We start from the raw sequence: 16,851 nt of genomic DNA, 5'->3' as shown, positions 1-16,851 counted from the left end.
ATCCCGGGTGCCGCGTGTAGCCCGGGACCGCCGCTATTAGCGGGCACGGTCCGATCGCCGTGCCCGCTAATTAGCTAATCGGAGGCAGCTGTCAAAGTTGACAGCTGCCTCCGATTACCGGAGGCAACGTTTCCCTGGTGTCTAGTGGGGGAGATCGCTCCTCCGGGACCTTGTCCCGGAGGAGCGATCTCCGTTACTGATGCCGGCCGGGGACGCGTCCAAGATGGCGCCGTCCTCGGCTCGGCACTCGTTTGTTTCCGGCTGCAGCAGCCGAAAGCAAACGAGTGCCGATCTCATGGATCTCTGCAGCATATCTATGCTGCAGAGATCTCTATGAGAGATCAAAGTGTATATACTAGAAGTCCCCCAGGGGGGCTTCTAGTATATGTGTAAAAAAAAAAAAAAACGTGTTGTTAATAGTAAAAAGCCCCCTCCCCTAATAAAAGTCTGAATCACCCCCCTTTCCCCAGGTTTTAAATAAAAGTAAACAAATAAATAAGTAAATAAACATGTTTGGTATCGCCGCGTGCGTAATCGCCCGAACTATTAATTAATCACATTCCTGATCTCGTACGGTAAACGGCGTCAGCGCAAAAAAATCCCAAAGTGCAAAATTGCGCATTTTTGGTCGCATCAAATCCAGAAAAAATGTAATAAAAAGCGATCAAAAAGTCGTATATGCGCAATCAAGGTACCGATAGAAAGATCACATCATGGCGCAAAAAATGACACCTCGCACAGCCCCATAGACCAAAGGATAAAAGCGCTATAAGCCTGGGAATGGAGCGATTTTAAGGAATGTATATTGGTTAACAACGGTTTGAATTTTTTACAGGCCATCAGATACAATATAAGTTATACATGTTACATATCGTTTTAATCGTAACGACTTGAGGAACATGCATAACAAGTCAGTTTTACCCCAGGGCGAATGGCGTAAAAACACATTTCCCCCAAATAAAAGAAATGCGTTTTTTTTTTCAATTTCACCACACTTTGAATTTTTTTCTGGTTTCGCAGTGTACTTTATGCAAAAATTCAGCCTGTAATTGCAAAGTACAATTAGTGACGCAAGAAATAAGGGGTCATGTGGGTTTCTAGGTGGAAAAATGCAAGTGCTATGACCTTTTAAACACAAGGAGGAAAAACCGAAAACGTAAAAACGAAAATGGGCCATGTCCTTAAAGGGTTAAAGGGACCCAGGTCGCTCTTAAAGGGACCCATTTTGCTGTTAAAGGGACATATTTTGCTCTTATAGGGATCCAGGTCGCTCTTAAAGGAACCAATTTCACTCTTAAAGGGACCAATTTCACGCTTAAAGGGACCCATTTCGCTCTTAAAGGGACCCAGGTCGCTCTTAAAGGGACCCAAGTCGCTCTTAAAGGGACCCAGGTCGCTCTTAAAGGGACCCAGGTCGCTCTTAAAGGGACCCAGGTCGCTCTTAAAGGGACCCATTTTGCTCCTAAAGGGACCCAGGTCGCTCTTAAAGGGACCAATTTTGCTCTTAAAGGGACATATTTTGCTCTTTAAGGGACATATTTTGCTCTTAAAGGGACATATTTTGCTCTTAAAGGGACCCAGGTCGTTCTTGAAGGGACCCATTTCGTTCTAAAAGGGACCCATTTCGCTCTTAAAGGGACCCAGATCGCTCTTAAAGGGACCCAGATCGCTCTTAAAGGGACCCATTTCACTCTTAAAGGGACCCAGGTTGCTCTTAAAAGGACCCATTTTGCTCTTAAAGCGACATATTTCGCTCTTAAAGGGACCCAGGTCGCTCTTAAAGGGACCTATTTTGCTCTTAAAGGGACATATTTCGCTCTTAAAGGGACATATTTCGCTCTTAAAGGGACATATTTCGCTCTAGAAGGGACATATTTCGCTCTAGAAGGGACCCAGGTTGCTCTTAAAAGGACCCAGGTGGCTCTTAAAAGGGACCCGGGCCGCTCTTAAAGGGACCTTGGTCGCTCTTGAAGGGACATATTTCGCTCTTAAAAGGACCCAGGTCGCTCTTAAAAGGGACCCGGGCCGCTCTTAAAGGGACCCAGGTCGCTCTAGCGACATGGGTCTCTTTAAGAGCGACATGGGTCCCATACCTTTTGGAGTGTCCCGTCCGTTTAAGAGCAACTTGGGTCCCGTCCCTTTAAAAAGTGACTTGGATCCCTTTAAGAGCTACATGGGACCCTTTAAGAGCGACTTGGGTCCCGCCACTTTAAGAGCGACTTGGGTACCTTTAAGAACGACTTGGGTCCCTTTAAGAGCGACATGGCTCCCGTCCCTTTAAGAGCAACTTGGGTCCCTTTAAGAGCGACATGGCTCCCTTCCCTTTAAGAGAGACTTGGGTCCCTTTAAGAGCGACTTGCATTCCTTTAAGGGTGACCTGGGTCCCTTTAAGAGCGATCTGAGTACTTATAATGGTAAAGATCATTGCTCGATTACCATGACAATCTTACTCATATCGGGGAGACAAAATCGTTAAGGACCTTCCATATATTACATCTTCTATTGGCCAATAGTGGACATGTGACTGTGGATGGTGTGATACATTGCATGACGAGACCTTAGAGTTCCTATTGGCTGCTATATTTCAGCTATTTGCATATGTGCTGTGATTGGCTGTCAGCGGTTAGAGTGTGGCCATTATTTGCAATGGGCCATTATTTTCTATGGGAAATTTGGGGTCGTTTAACATAAATTTCTTAAAAACGACAAATCCGATCGAAACGAAAAATAGATAGCACACCACACACCGCCGAGGGCTTCGAAACGCAGTTTGAACGGAGTGTGTGCACAAAGCGGTTCGGGCTGTATTACGCGCAGAAATATAGCTGGAAGAAGAAGAAGAAGAAGAAGAAGAATACGGATTACAATATAGTGCTTTTCAAGCACTATAATAAGGCATAGATGAGGCGGTGCTAGTGATTTAGATATTCAGTTATGCGCAATGGCATCTATATTAGTATTCATTATTATTATTCAAAAAGGTCAAAAAGGTTAGAACAATACATTCTTTGCAATGATACTTTCACATTATTCCCACTGTAACAGACAGGCAGCTTTCCTCCGAGAATGTCCTTGAACGCTGATAAACATGTCTCTGAGTGAAATAGTTCTTGAGACAAAACATTCTTTCTAGTGTCCATATCAGAAGTTTTCCAAGGTAAGAAATGTCCCAACTATACGTTAACCCTATCAGGGACTCTCTAATGTGCTGGAGCTTCTAAAGCAAAACCCACAGCATTTCTGCACCAAATTTACAGCATTTCCTCACCAATCCAGCAGAATTTCCAAACCAAACCTGCAGAATTTCCACACCAAACTGGCAGCATAAATTTGCAGCATTTCGGCACCAAACAGACAGCATTTTCACACCAAACCCGCAGCATTTCTAGACCAAACTGGTTGCATTTCCACACTAAGGGCGGGTTCACACTACGGAATTCTCGCGGACAATGTCCGCGGAATTCAGTCAGCTGTCCGCCCGCTCGGGCACGCGCTTTTCCGCCGGCTCCATAGACACCATTCTATGGGCTGGCGTATTCCGCGATCCGCTAAAAGAAGTGACATGGCACTTCTTTCAGCGTATAGCGGAATACGCCGGCCCATAGAATGGTGTCTATGGGGCCGGCGGAAAGGCGCCCAGATGTGCGGGCGGACAGCTGACGGAATTCCGCGGACTTTGTCCGTGAGAATTCCATAGTGTGAACCCGCCCTAAACCTGAAGGATTTCCGCACCAAACCTGCAACATTTCCACACCAAACTGACATTTCTGCACCAAATTTACAGCATTTCCACACCAAAACCCATGCAGAATTATCCTTTAAGTAATGGATGGTGTATTTACTCCTGAAGAAACATAATAGAGATAAAAAAAAAAAAGTGATGATATAGACCATGGCTAATGTGGAGCAACATTATATCTGACAGAACATTTTATATAAGAGAAATGCCTTGATATCCGTATCACACGGCTGCAATGTCCCGTCCAGCCTCCATAGTGTGTGTGGGTGGCCGGCGGCGTCACGAGATCAGAGCCCCGCTCCACTTCCTCGCATTGTGCTGACTTCCGTGTGTCCGCTGATCCTCACCTGTCCCCGAGGTCACGTGACTCGGTGGGGCGCGGAGACGGCTGTGAGGCGATGGGGCGCTGTGTGGAGAGTGCGGGCCGCCTGTGTCTAGGAATCCTCTCATCCCTCTTCTGGGTAAGTGGCTGTTCCCCTCCTCAGCTACTCACACCGATAGTCTAGTGCTGGAGGAGTCAGTACTTATGGTTCAGTGCTGGAGAAGTCAGTACTTGTGGTCTAGTGTCAGAAGAGTCAGTACTTATGGTCTGGGAGTTTGGTACTCATGGGCTAGTGCCCGAGAAGTCAGCACTCTGGTTTATCCGTCTCCCATACAGAAAGGATTCATGGCTCCGACCTGTTACTGCAGGATAGTTGTAGGGCAGGAGCTGCGGCTTTCTTTCAGTCCTCTGTGGTGGAACCTTTGGGGATCTGTGCACTACAAGTGGCTCTGCTCTCCAGGTGGGCACTTTTTGGGGGAGTGCTGGCACCTACACATGCCTTTGTCTAGAGCTGGCACCTGCTGATGTGCCCCTATAGGGGGAGGGGGGGCTGAGGATGAAGCATGTAACCTGCTGATGTGCACTATAGGGGGAGGGGGGCTGAGGATGAAGCATGTAACCTGCTGATGTGCCCCTATAGGGGGAGGGGGGCTGAGGATGAAGCATGTAATCTGCTGATGTGCCCCTATAGGGGGGGGGGGGGCTGAGGATGAAGCATGTAACCTGCTGATGTGCCCCTATAGGGGGAGGGGGGAACTGAGGATGAAACATGTAACCTGCTGATGTGCCCCTATAGGGGGAGAGGGGAACTGAGGATGAAGCATGTAACCTGCTGATGTGCCCCTATAGGGGGAGGGGGGAACTGAGGATGAAGCATGTAACCTGCTGATGTGCCCCTATAGGGGGGGGACTGAGGATGAAGCATGTAACCTACTGATGTGCCCCTATAGGGGGAGGGGGGACTGAGGATTAAGCATGTAACCTACTGATGTGCCCCTATAGGGGGAGGGGGGCTGAGGATGAAGCAGGTTGGAAGCATGTAACCAGCTGATGTGTCCCTATAGGGGTAGGGGGGGGCTGAGGATGAAGCATGTAACCTGATGATGTGCACTATAGGGGGACTCAGGATGAAGCATGTAACCTGCTGATGTGCACTATAGGAGGGGGACTGAGGATGAAGCATGCAACCTGCTGATGTGCCCTTATAGGGGGAGGGGGGACTGAGGATGAAGCATGTAACCTGCTGATGTGCCCCTATAGGGGGAGGTGGGGGGCTGAGGTTGAAGCATGTAACCTGCTGATGTGCACTATAGGGGGGGGGGGGACTGAGGATGAAGCATGTAACCTGCTAATGTGCACTATAGGGGGGGGGGGACTGAGGATGAAGCATGTAACCTGCTGATGTGCACTATAGGGGGGGGGGGACTGAGGATGAAGCATGTAACCTGCTGATGTGCCCCTATAGGGGGAGGTGGGGGGCTGAGGATTAAAGTGAGTCTGTACCCACAATCTGCCCACCCCAAACCGCTTGTACCTTCAGATAGCTGCTTTTAATCCAAGATCTGTCCCGGGGTCTGTTCGACAGGTGATGCAGTTATTGTCCTAAAAAAAAACTTTTAAACTTGCAGCCCTGTGCTAAACTGCCGTGGCCTAGAGTGTGTGTGTGTGCATTAGGATGGCACAACCTCTCTGTCCCTCCTCCCCACCCTCCTCATCATTAGGAATGCTCCAAGCAGATTTTCTACTATTCATTAGCTGTGTGAATACTGCACATGGGCTGGATCGTTAAGGCACCTGTGCAGTTTTCACTGCCGAGAAATAGGAAAAATCCTAATGATGAGGAGGGACTGAGGGGTGGTGCAAAGTTAGGGCATAGATACTCTAGGCCACGCCAGTTTGGCACAGCGCGGCAAGTTTAAGGGTAGCTTCACATGTACCGACTTGCAGCGTTAATAACGCTACGAGTCGGCTAGGTCCTGGCAGATCACTTTCACTACATACACACAGTGGTCTGAATGACCGCTGCGTGTATGTAATTCTGCTGGCCGCTTAACCCCTTCAGCTGCCGCCGACTCCCGCTCTGTACGGGGTCCCGCTGCACGGGGTCCCGGTGTACTGCTCTCCCGCCCGGTCAATCAGTGGCTGCGGCAGGGCAACATACTGATTGGCCGGGCGGGAGAGCAGTACGCCGGGACCCAGTGCAGTGAAGACAGGTAATGTATACAGAGCGGGAGCCGGGTGGCAACAGAAGGGGTTAAGCAGCCGGCAGAATTACATACACAGACCGCTGTGTGTATGTAGTGAAAGTGATCTGCCAGGGCCTAGCCGATTCGCAGCGTTATTAACGCTGCGAGTCGGTATGTGAGAAGCTTCCCTAAAAGTTGTTTTTTAGGACAATAACTGCATCACCTACCGAATGGACCCCAGGACAGATCTTGGATTAAAAGCAGCTATCCGAAGGTACAAGTGGTTTGGGGGGAGACAGATTGTGGGTACAGAGTCACTTTAAGGGTACAAACACACACACCGTATATGCAGCAGATCTGCAGCAGATTTGATGATGAAGACTTGATGCTGTGTTCAGTTATTTAGATCTAATCTGCTGCGTATGGCAGCAGTAAATACGCTGCCTATACGGTGTGTGTTTGTACCCTAATCATGTAACCTGCTGATGTGTCCTCGTAGAGCAGGAGTAGCTGAGGAGGAAGCATATAACTGCTGATATGTCCTATAGTTCATGGGGTGGTGAGGATGAAGCATGTAATCTGCTGATATGTCCTATAGTGAAGTCAAGTACTCTCATTTGATAAGATGCTCCAGCCAAGTACCCCTAAGGATGCGATCGATTTGAAATGCTACCTTAAATGGTAACTCCCGATAAGGAAAACTTTTTTTTTTTATTAAAAGTATATCAAAAGTTATATAGATGTGTCTATATAATGTACAGTGGTGCCTTGGATTACAAGCATACAGTATTATCATATCTGTGCGGTTCTGCCACACAAACTGATGATGCAGACAGGGGCACAGTGTGATGTCACAGCAGGCTTGGCTTGATCCCCCAATAACCTGAGTGATTCACCATCTCTAACCAGCCCCTCTACCCCAAAACTGAGCAGGCAAGGAGTGACGGAAGCGGCTGCTGCAACTTCACTGATTGTGCAAAAGTCTGCAGTGAAATTAGGGCTGTGTTCACACATGTTGGAGTTTCATTGCAGTACTGCAGCATCTGCACCAAAATGATGCAGTAACACAATTATATAATGCTAAACAGCACAGAGGATCAGAGCCGGCACTGCCAATCCCACCTGAACAAAAAATCGAGGCATAACCTCCCATGTAAGATAATGCTGGATAAAGTTCTTATTGTGGGGCTCAAGGTCAAAGACAAAAGATGCTCGATCATAATATGTACATGGAGATGAAAAAAAAAATGTATAAAGTTCTTTATTCCAATATCAGCGTTATAGGTAGAGAGTACAGCATGCAGTGTGATGTTACAGGTAGAGAATACAGTGTGGTGTTACAGGTAGAGAATACAATGTGCTGTGTGGGGTTACAGGTAGAGAATACAGCGTGCTGTGTGGTGTTACAGTTAGAGAATACAGCGTGCTGTGTGGTGTTACAGGTAGAGAATACAGTGTGCTGTGTGGTGTTACAGGTAGAGAATACAGCATGCTGTGTGGGCTTACAGGTAGAGAATACAGGGTGCTGTGTGATGTTACAGGTAGAGAATACAATGTGCTGTGTGGTGTTACAGGTAGAGAATATAATGTGCTGGGTGGTGTTACAGGAAGAGAATACAGGGTGCTGTGTGGTGTTTCAGGTAGTATAGTGTGCCGGCCGCAGCAGGCTTTAGGACCATGTGAAATCCCGGCTTGTATAGGGCGCTGGTGTCCGATAGACCACAGGTTGGAGTGGTTACTTCATAGAAAGGAGTTTTATTAAAATGCAACATTTTAATAAAACTCCTTTCTATGAAGTAACCACTCCAACCTGTGGTCTATCGGACACCAGCGCCCTATACAAGCCGGGATTTCACATGGTCCTAAAGCCTGCTGCGGCCGGCACACTATACCACTTATCGTACGACTCCCTTGGACGTACCCCGGCAGGAGCTGCGGTGTTCATTCTACTATGCCTGATATAGAGTTGTGCCTATAATTTAGCACAACTCTTCTAGGTGAGTGTTACACATTCCTACTGTGTTAGACACTCTTGCCATCTTTTATTGCACCAGGAGGCGCCCCCGCTCCTTTCTTTTCTCTCCCTTTCGTGTTTCAGGTAGAGAATACAGCATGCTGTGTGGGCTTACAGGTGAAGAATACAGCGTGCTGTGTGGTGTTACAGGTAGAGAATACAGCGTGCTGTGTGGGGTTACAGGTAGAGAATACAGTGTGCTGTGTGGTGTTACAGGTAGAAAATATAGTGTGCTGTGTGGTGTTACAGGTGGAGAATACAGCGTGCTGTGTGGTGTTACAGGTAGAGAATACAGTGTGCTGTGTGGTGTTACAGGTAGAGAATACAGCATGCTGTGTGGTGTTACAGGTAAAGGATACAGTGTGCTGTGTGGTGTTACAGGTAGAGAATACAGCGTGCTGTGTGGTGTTACAGGTAGAGTATATAGTGTGGTGTTACAGGTAGAGGTACAGCGCGCTTTGTGATGTTACACATAGAGAATATAGTGTGCTGTGTGGTGTTACAGGTAGAGAATATAGCGTTCTGTGTGGTGTTACAGGTAGAGAATACAGTGTGCTGTGTGGTGTTACAGGTAGAGTATATAGTGTGCTGTGTGGTGTTACAGGTAGAGAATATAATGTGCTGTGTGGTGTTACAGGTAGAGAATATAACGTGCTGGGTGGTGTTACAGGAAGAGAATACAGGGTGCTGTGTGGTGTTACAAGTAAAGAATACAGCGTGCTGTGTGGTGTTACAAGTAAAGAATACAGCGTGCTGTGTGGTGTTACAGGTAGAGAATACAGCGTGCTGTGTGGTGTTACAAGTAGAGAATACAGCGTGCTGTGTGGTGTTACAGATAGAGAATACAGTGTGCTGTGTGGTGTTACAGGTAGAGAGTACAGTGTGGTGTTTCAGGTAGAGTATACAGTGTGCTGTGTGGTGTTACAGGTAGAGAATACAGCATGCTGTGTGGGGTTACAGGTAAAGAATACAGTGTGCTGTGTGGTGTTACAGGTAGAGAATACAGTGTGCTGTGTGGTGTTACAGGTAGAGAATACAGCGTGCTGTGTGGTGTTACAGGTAGAGTATATAGTGTGCTGTGTGGTGTTACAGGTAGAGGTACAGGGCGCTTTGTGATGTTACACATAGAGAATATAGTGTGCTGTGTGGTGTTACAGGTAGAGAATATAGCGTGCTGTGTGGTGTTACAGGTAGAGAATACAGCGTGCTGTGTGGTGTTACAGGTAGAGTATATAGTGTGCTGTGTGGTGTTACAGGTAGAGGTACAGCGTGGTGTTACAGGTAGAGAATACAGCGTGCTGTGTGGCATTACAGGTAGAGAATACAGTGTGCTATGGGGTGTTACAGGTAGAGAATACAGCGTGCTGTGTGGTGTTACAGGTAAAGGATACAGTGTGCTGTGTGGTGTTACAGGTAGAGAATACAGTGTGCTGTGTGGTGTTACAGGTAGAGAATACAGTGTGCTGTGTGGTGTTACAGGTAGAGAATACAGTGTGCTGTGTGGTGTTACAGGTAGAGGTACAGCGCGCTTTGTGATGTTACACATAGAGAATATAGTGTGCTGTGTGGTGTTACAGGTAGAGAATATAGCGTGCTGTGTGGTGTTACAGGTAGAGAATACAGCGTGCTGTGTGGTGTCACAGGTAGAGAATACAGCGCACTATGTGTGTGGGTAGGACCACAATGAAATGATAAAGTACTGCAAATAATTCAATAACACAATGAAACTGCCATGTGTGAACACAGCCTAGATGTTCTTCAACAGTTTAAGGCGGGGAATGGGCAGGGTGGAGGACTGTAATGAACAGCTGTGGGAAAGCATTTCATTCTGGAACCTGTAGTACTGTGTAGAACTGCTCAACCAGGAAGTACAGCCACAAAATACAGAACAAAACCCCCCAAAACAAATGGATTTTTGGAAGTTTCAAAACTGGGTAAGACAGGTAAGCAATGCTATATGCTTCTGCTCCTACATTGCCTGAGCTGAATAGGCGAGGAAATTCAAGCAGAAAACTTTCCTCTTCAATTCCTTGAGAATTGCTCAGTGTGCATATACTCTAATAGTGTGACTGACCTGTAAGACTTAGTAATAATGCTCAAGTAATGTCAAATAATAAATCCCCTCCCCCATAGTCAGTAATACTAAATCCCCTTTCCCCAATAATTAATGCCCCTTCCCTAGTAATAATGCCCCTTGTAGCTATTATTAATGCCTGTTTCCAATAATAACAGCCCCTGTGGCCAGTAATAATGCCCACCCTGTAGCTAGATGCAATGCTTCTTATAATCAGATATGCCCCCTTTAGACAGAAAGGCCCCAGTAGCTAGGTATGACACATTATGTATGGGCCCTGTGAGTTGTATCGACACAGAGAGAGTGTGTGCAAAGCAGGCGCGTGGGATGCATTTAGGGCCGGCCTAAGGGTAGATTCCGCCCTGTGCAGAATTTGCTTTTGGCACCCCCAAAGACCACCCAGCCAGAATGTATACTGGGAGTGTGCTTGGATACTGTGTAGGAATTGCCCACATAAATCCCTTTAAAGGGGTAGTGCGGCGCTCAGAAATTATTCACAGAATAACACACATTACAAAGTTATACAACAATGTATGTTATGTCTGTGAATCGCCCCGTTCCCCCTGTCACACCACCCCCACCCGTGTACCCGGAAGTGTTGGTGCATTATACATTACCTGATCCGTGTCGAGGGCCGTCCGCCATGTTGTGCCAAACGTCATCTTCGGAACGGACGGCCGAGTCGCTGCCGCCCGTCCCCCCTCCGCCGCCACAGTTATGCTCAGCCAATCGCAGCTGAGCATTGGATGACGCTGCAGAGGGCGGACGGCATTCGGGACAGTCGGAGCTGTTCGCCGGCAGCCCGAAGAAGACGTCACTCGCTGAAGATCGAAGACTGGTGTCGGCACGTGACAGGTGAGTATAGCGCACCACACTTCCGGGTACACGGGTGGGGGAGGTGGGACACGGGGAAGGGGGCCATTCAAAGACATAACATACATTACAAAGTTGTATAACTTTGTAATGTGTGTTAGTCTGTGAATAATTCTTTACCGCCGCACTACCCCTTTAAGGGCCCTATTACACCAACAGATTATCTGACAGATTTTTTTGAACCAAAGCCACCAATGGACTATAAACAGGGAACAGGTAATAATGGCAAGACTGAGATTTCTCCCCTTTTCGAATCCACTCCTGGCTTTGGCTTAAAGCGACTCTGTACCCACAATCTGTCCCCCCCAAACCACTTGTACCTTTAGATAGTTGCTGTTAATCCAAGATCTGTCCTGGGATCCGTTCAGCAGGTGATGCAGTTATTGTTCTAAAAAACAACTTTTAAACATGCAGCCCTGTGCCAAACTGGCATGGCCTAGAGTGTGTGTGCATTAGGCTGGAACCACCCCACTACGTCACTGCTCCCTCTTCTGTCTCCATGTAGATTGAAGGCCGGAAGTAACCCATCATCACTGGTGAGAAAAATGTCCGCAATTCTTCTCTAAAATCCTCAAAGGTCCATTTTTACACACTACATACTCTCTATCCCCCTTCATGAAAATAACCTCATGTAGGAGTGGATGTCAGACAACATAGTGCACTGCCTGTATTGGGGCCCTGTAGAACTTGCCCTTCTCTCATATGGCTGCTTGTGCATTACCTAAGCAGAGAGTACTGAGAGGATCTCCAATAGCAATGATCTTCATTGGTTTGAAAACTAAAACTCCCGGCATGCCCAAAGTTGTCCCTTTGCAAACTACTAGCTTTGTGACCACTGTACTATGGGTACAATAATGTTACACAGACTCACATAGACGCCATTGACACCTTGTCAGATTCCAGGTCTGGCTCCTAATGGCCGTTAGAGAAAGGACTTAATTTTTACTGCAAAACAGGCACTATGGGGGAGATTTATCAAACTGGTGTAAAGCAGAATTGTCTTAGTTGCCCCTAGCAACCAATCAGATTCCACCTTTAATTTTTTAACTCCTAGACGACCCTGGACGTAGGGTTACGTCATGGAAGTCTGTCCCCAGACGACCCATGACGTAACTCTACGTCCTGGGTGTTTCTCCCGCTATGAAGCGCGCTCCGGAGCGGAGCACGCTTCATAGGAGGTGGGGGCCGGCTGCAGTGAGCAGCCGGGACCTCACCGGTAATGACACGCTGCAGCGATCGCGCTGCCGCGTGTCATAAACGCCGCGGTCGTTTAAGGGGTTAAAGTGTAAGTGACAGGGGGAGTCCCCTGTCACTTACCGATCGGGACCCCCGGGGTCCCGATCGTTGAAACGGACCGCCGGAGGTCTCTCACCTGCCTCCATGCGGTCCGATCGGCGATCTGCTACAATGAACCTGCACAGTCAGGCTCAATTAGCAGATCGCCGATAACACTGATCAATGCTATGCCTATGGCATAGCAATCATCAGTGTAGAAATCAAACTAGTGTATGTAAAAGTCCCCCAAAGGGACTTCAAATGTGTAAAAAAAAAAAAAAAAGTTCAAAACACTATTACACTACCCCAAAACCCTCCCCCAATAAAAGTTGAAATAATCCCCCCTATTCTATTACATAAATAAAACATATAAAAATAAATAAATAGATAAACATATAATATACCGTAGCGTGCATAATTGTCCGATCTATTAAAATATAACAAGCGTCATTGTGATCGGTGAACGGCGTACAAGAAAAGAGGGAAAAAAGTGCGCAGATTACCGATTTTATGTTACATTATATATTAAAAAAAATCAATAAAAAGTGATCAAAACGTCCGATCTTCAAAAATATGGTATTAATAAAAACTAGAGATCATGGCGGAAAAAATGACACCCCATACAGTGTCACAATAGTCCCATTTTATTAATATTTAATTGCCAAAAAAAGGATTTCATAAAAAAAATATATATATAACATTACAGAATCTGTGTAACCTGCATGTGGTTGTGTTCGGACTGACCTATAGAATAATAGTATCATGTCGCTGTTACCATATAGTGCATTACGTAGACACAGGAACCCCCCAAACGTTACAATATTGCATTCTTTTTTGACGATTTCACCTATTTATATCTTCATAAATAATATATTTGGGATTCCATCATACATATTATGGTAAAATGAATGACGCCATTACACAGTACAACTATTCCTGTAAAAAATAAGCACTTACATGGCCTGTAGATAGAAAACTGAGAGTGCTAGAGCTCTTAGAAGGGGAGGAGGGAAAAACGGAAACACTAAGATCAAAATTTGCGTGGTCCACTGGGTCATTTTGGGCCTGGTCCTCAAAGGGTTAAAGAGGCACTGTCACAATTTTTTTTTATTATTATTATTATAAATCAACAGGGGTTGTGATAACAATCATTTTTGCAATATACTTTTTTTTTTTTTTTTTTATGTTTAAATCTACACTAAACATCTGTCCACCAGGTGTCTCCCTTCCTGCCAAAACTGCAGTCCATGCTTTCAGCTCGTCTTTTCTCTGTTAAAAGAGACGGAGAGGCAGGAAGTGGCAGCCCACACACACACAGAAGCAGTAAGCAGCCATGTGGAGACATCAGTGTTCAGCTCAACCACATGCCACCAACCTCAGCTTGGTATGTATACCCTCCCCAGCACATCAGAGAGAGCCCCCAGTCCTCTATATCCCCTCTCTCCACACACATACACACACGGGGGCTGGCTAGCAAACTTTAGCTTGGGGGGCAAGCACACAGCAGTCGCCCATGAGTAGTGGAGAATCATCACGGCACATATACTTAAAGGAGAACTCTTGTTGAACCTAAACATCCCAAGCCGGCAGGGGGTAAGGGGAACATAATAAAGCATCCATACTTACCTGTCCTCGTGCACTCGCAGTGCAGCGTCACTGCTCACAGACCGGCCTCATGCAGCTTTGGTCCTGCAACATCACGTACTGGGGCGAGTGGGTACTTCCTGCCGGGACATGAAAATGCAGGATCGGGAGGAACAGAATAACGGCATCTCTGAGAGAGCTGGGGCACAGGGAAGTATAGATTCTTTTTTTTTATGTCCCCCCCCCCCCCAGGATTTTTATATGAGGCCAGAGTGTAATCTGCTTTGGATTGGATTGTACCTGGTATAGACATAAACATTATACTAGTACTGACCAAACCCTGTATACGAATATTACCAATAATACTAGTATAAAATGGACACATAATACCGCCACACTATGTACCACATACTACAATCACATAGTAACTACATTATAAATGGTTACTTAATAATACTGTCACTCCACAAGAATTACTACTATACTGGTACTACACTCCACCACACAGGGTTCAATAGTCCCCCATACAGTGACCAAATAGAAGTAGATACTAGCTCTACACAAGCTCTGTATACCATGTCAATACAGTGCAGACACATCCAGTGACTCACAGGTGACGTCTTCTCTGATCTTTTCTTTCCCATTATGAAGACTTTTTCTAACCACAAATCATCACAGCAGTATCTGCCAGACAAACACCTTTTCCCCTTAGCGACCCATGACGTATCTGATACGTCATGGTGCCGCTCGGGGTGTTCAGAGCGGGGTCCCGCCAGGACCCCGCTCTAAACGGCGCTGATCTCGGCTGACACGTGCAGCCGGGCAGTGCCTCTATTAGCCGGCGCGGGTCCCGTTGCCGCGCCGGCTAATTAAGCCTCTAAGTGCAGCTGTCAAACCTGACAGCTGCACTTAGAGGCTTCAGACCTCACGTCCCTGGTGTCTAGTGGGACGGATCTCCCCCCCGCGATGCGATCCGTTCTTCTGCCTGTGCCGGGCCTCAGAGTCGGAATGACGCTGATCCCGGCTTGGCAATAGATTGCTATGGCCTGCAGCAGGCCATAGTAATCTATGACCGATCTAATCGATCTTTGCTGTGTATATACACAGCATTGATCTGTATGAGAGATCAGTGCTATGTATATACAAGCCCCCCAGGGGGGCTTCTAGTTACAGTAAAAAAAAAAGTAAAAAAAAGTGTTTTTATTAATAAAAAATCCCCTCCCCTAATAAAAGTCCAAATCACCCCCCTTTTCCCATTTTATAAATATAAATAAATAAATAAACATATTTAGTATCGCCGCGCGCGTAATCGCCCGAACTATTAATTAATCACATTCCTGATCTCGCACGGTAAACGGCGTCAGCGCAAAAAATTCCAAAGTGCAAAATTGCGCATTTTTGGTCGCATCAAATCCAGAAAAAATTTAATAAAAAACGATCAAAAAGTCGTATATGCGCAATCAAGGTACCGATAGAAAGAACACATCATGGCGCAAAAACTGACACCTGACACAGCCCCATAGACCAAAGGATAAAAGCGCTATAAGCCTGGGAATGGAGCGATTTTAAGGAACGTATATTTGTTAACAATGGTTTGAATTTTTTACAGGCCATCCGATACAATATAAGTTATACATGTTATATATCATAGTAATCGTAACGACTTGAGGAACATGCATAACAAGTCAGTTTTACCATAGGACGGATGGCGTAAATGCAAAACTCCCCGAAATCAAAACAAATTCGTTTTTTTTTCAATTTGACAGTGCAAATGATTTTTTTCCGGTTTCGCAGCATATGTTATGGAAAAATAATTCCTGTCATTGCAAAGTACAATTGGTTTGGCAAAAAATAAGCGCTCATATACGTCTCTAGGTGAAAAAATGCAAGCGCTATGGACTTTTAAACTTAAAATGGAATAAGCAAAAGCACAAAAATGAAAATAGGCTTTGACCTTAAGGGGTTAAGCACCTTACTTTTACAGCACCTTTACCCACCTCATCTGTAGTAAGACCACCTCTTCGTGCCCTGATCTGTAATGAGACCCCCCTTTGTTCCCCATCTGTGGTTGTGCCCCCTCTCTTTGCCCTCTGTAGTTAGCCCCCCCCCCCCCCCCTTTGTGGCCTCATCGCAAGCTGGGCTTTCACTTTGTGCCCCTATGTGCAGTAAGCCCCCCCCCCCCACCTTGTGCGAAGTGAATGGTACCCCTTTGTCCTAATGAACTGTGCCACTGCCCCCCTGCATAAACTGTGTTTCCTATGAACTGTGTCTATAATAGTGCCACTGTTGCCTAACCAGTGTCTTCTCAGGTGTTCCTAAACTACAACCTCCATTATGCCAGCAGCACATAATGGGAGTTTTAGTCTTGTAGCGACTGGAGGGTCACATGTTGGAGAACACTATAAGAAAAAAACTGCCCTCCTAAATTATTGTTTCCCTACCAGTGGCAAAACTACAACTCCCATTGTATCCTGGTGGCAGGACGTGATGAGAGTTGTAGTTTGGTAGCAGCTGAAGGGCCGCTGTTAGGAAGTAATGATATTTAGTGTCTCCACCATGTGACCCTCCTGATGTTCCTAAACTGCAACCCCCATTATATCCGGCAAGCAGGGCATGATGGGTGTTGTAGTTTGGTAACAGCTGAGGAGCATCTGTTAGGAAGAAATCTTTTAGGGGTACAGCTTATTTAGTGTGATCTTCTTGCTGTTCCTAAACTACAATCCTCATTATCTCCTGCCACCAGGTCATGATGGGTAGTTGTAGTTTTGCACTACTGAGGAGTCA

At 46.4% G+C, this 16,851-nt stretch overlaps 1 protein-coding gene across 1 annotated transcript in view; it reads left to right on the top strand.

Moving 5' to 3' along the window:
- The first annotated feature begins 4,030 nt into the window (after positions 1 to 4,030).
- The window catches only part of LOC138797562 (tetraspanin-3-like), a 38,008-nt gene continuing 25,187 nt past the window's right edge, over positions 4,031 to 16,851 (top strand). Inside the window, exon 1 of the mRNA XM_069977881.1 lies at positions 4,031 to 4,200. Coding sequence (XP_069833982.1) covers positions 4,138 to 4,200 — 63 coding nt within the window. The 5' untranslated portion in view covers positions 4,031 to 4,137. The remainder of the gene's footprint in view (positions 4,201 to 16,851) is intronic.

This window comes from Dendropsophus ebraccatus, chromosome 7 (assembly GCF_027789765.1).
Source record: "Dendropsophus ebraccatus isolate aDenEbr1 chromosome 7, aDenEbr1.pat, whole genome shotgun sequence".
In the NCBI taxonomy this organism is placed as follows: Eukaryota; Metazoa; Chordata; class Amphibia; order Anura; family Hylidae; genus Dendropsophus; species Dendropsophus ebraccatus.
This window is presented reverse-complemented; position numbering and strand designations above follow the sequence as displayed.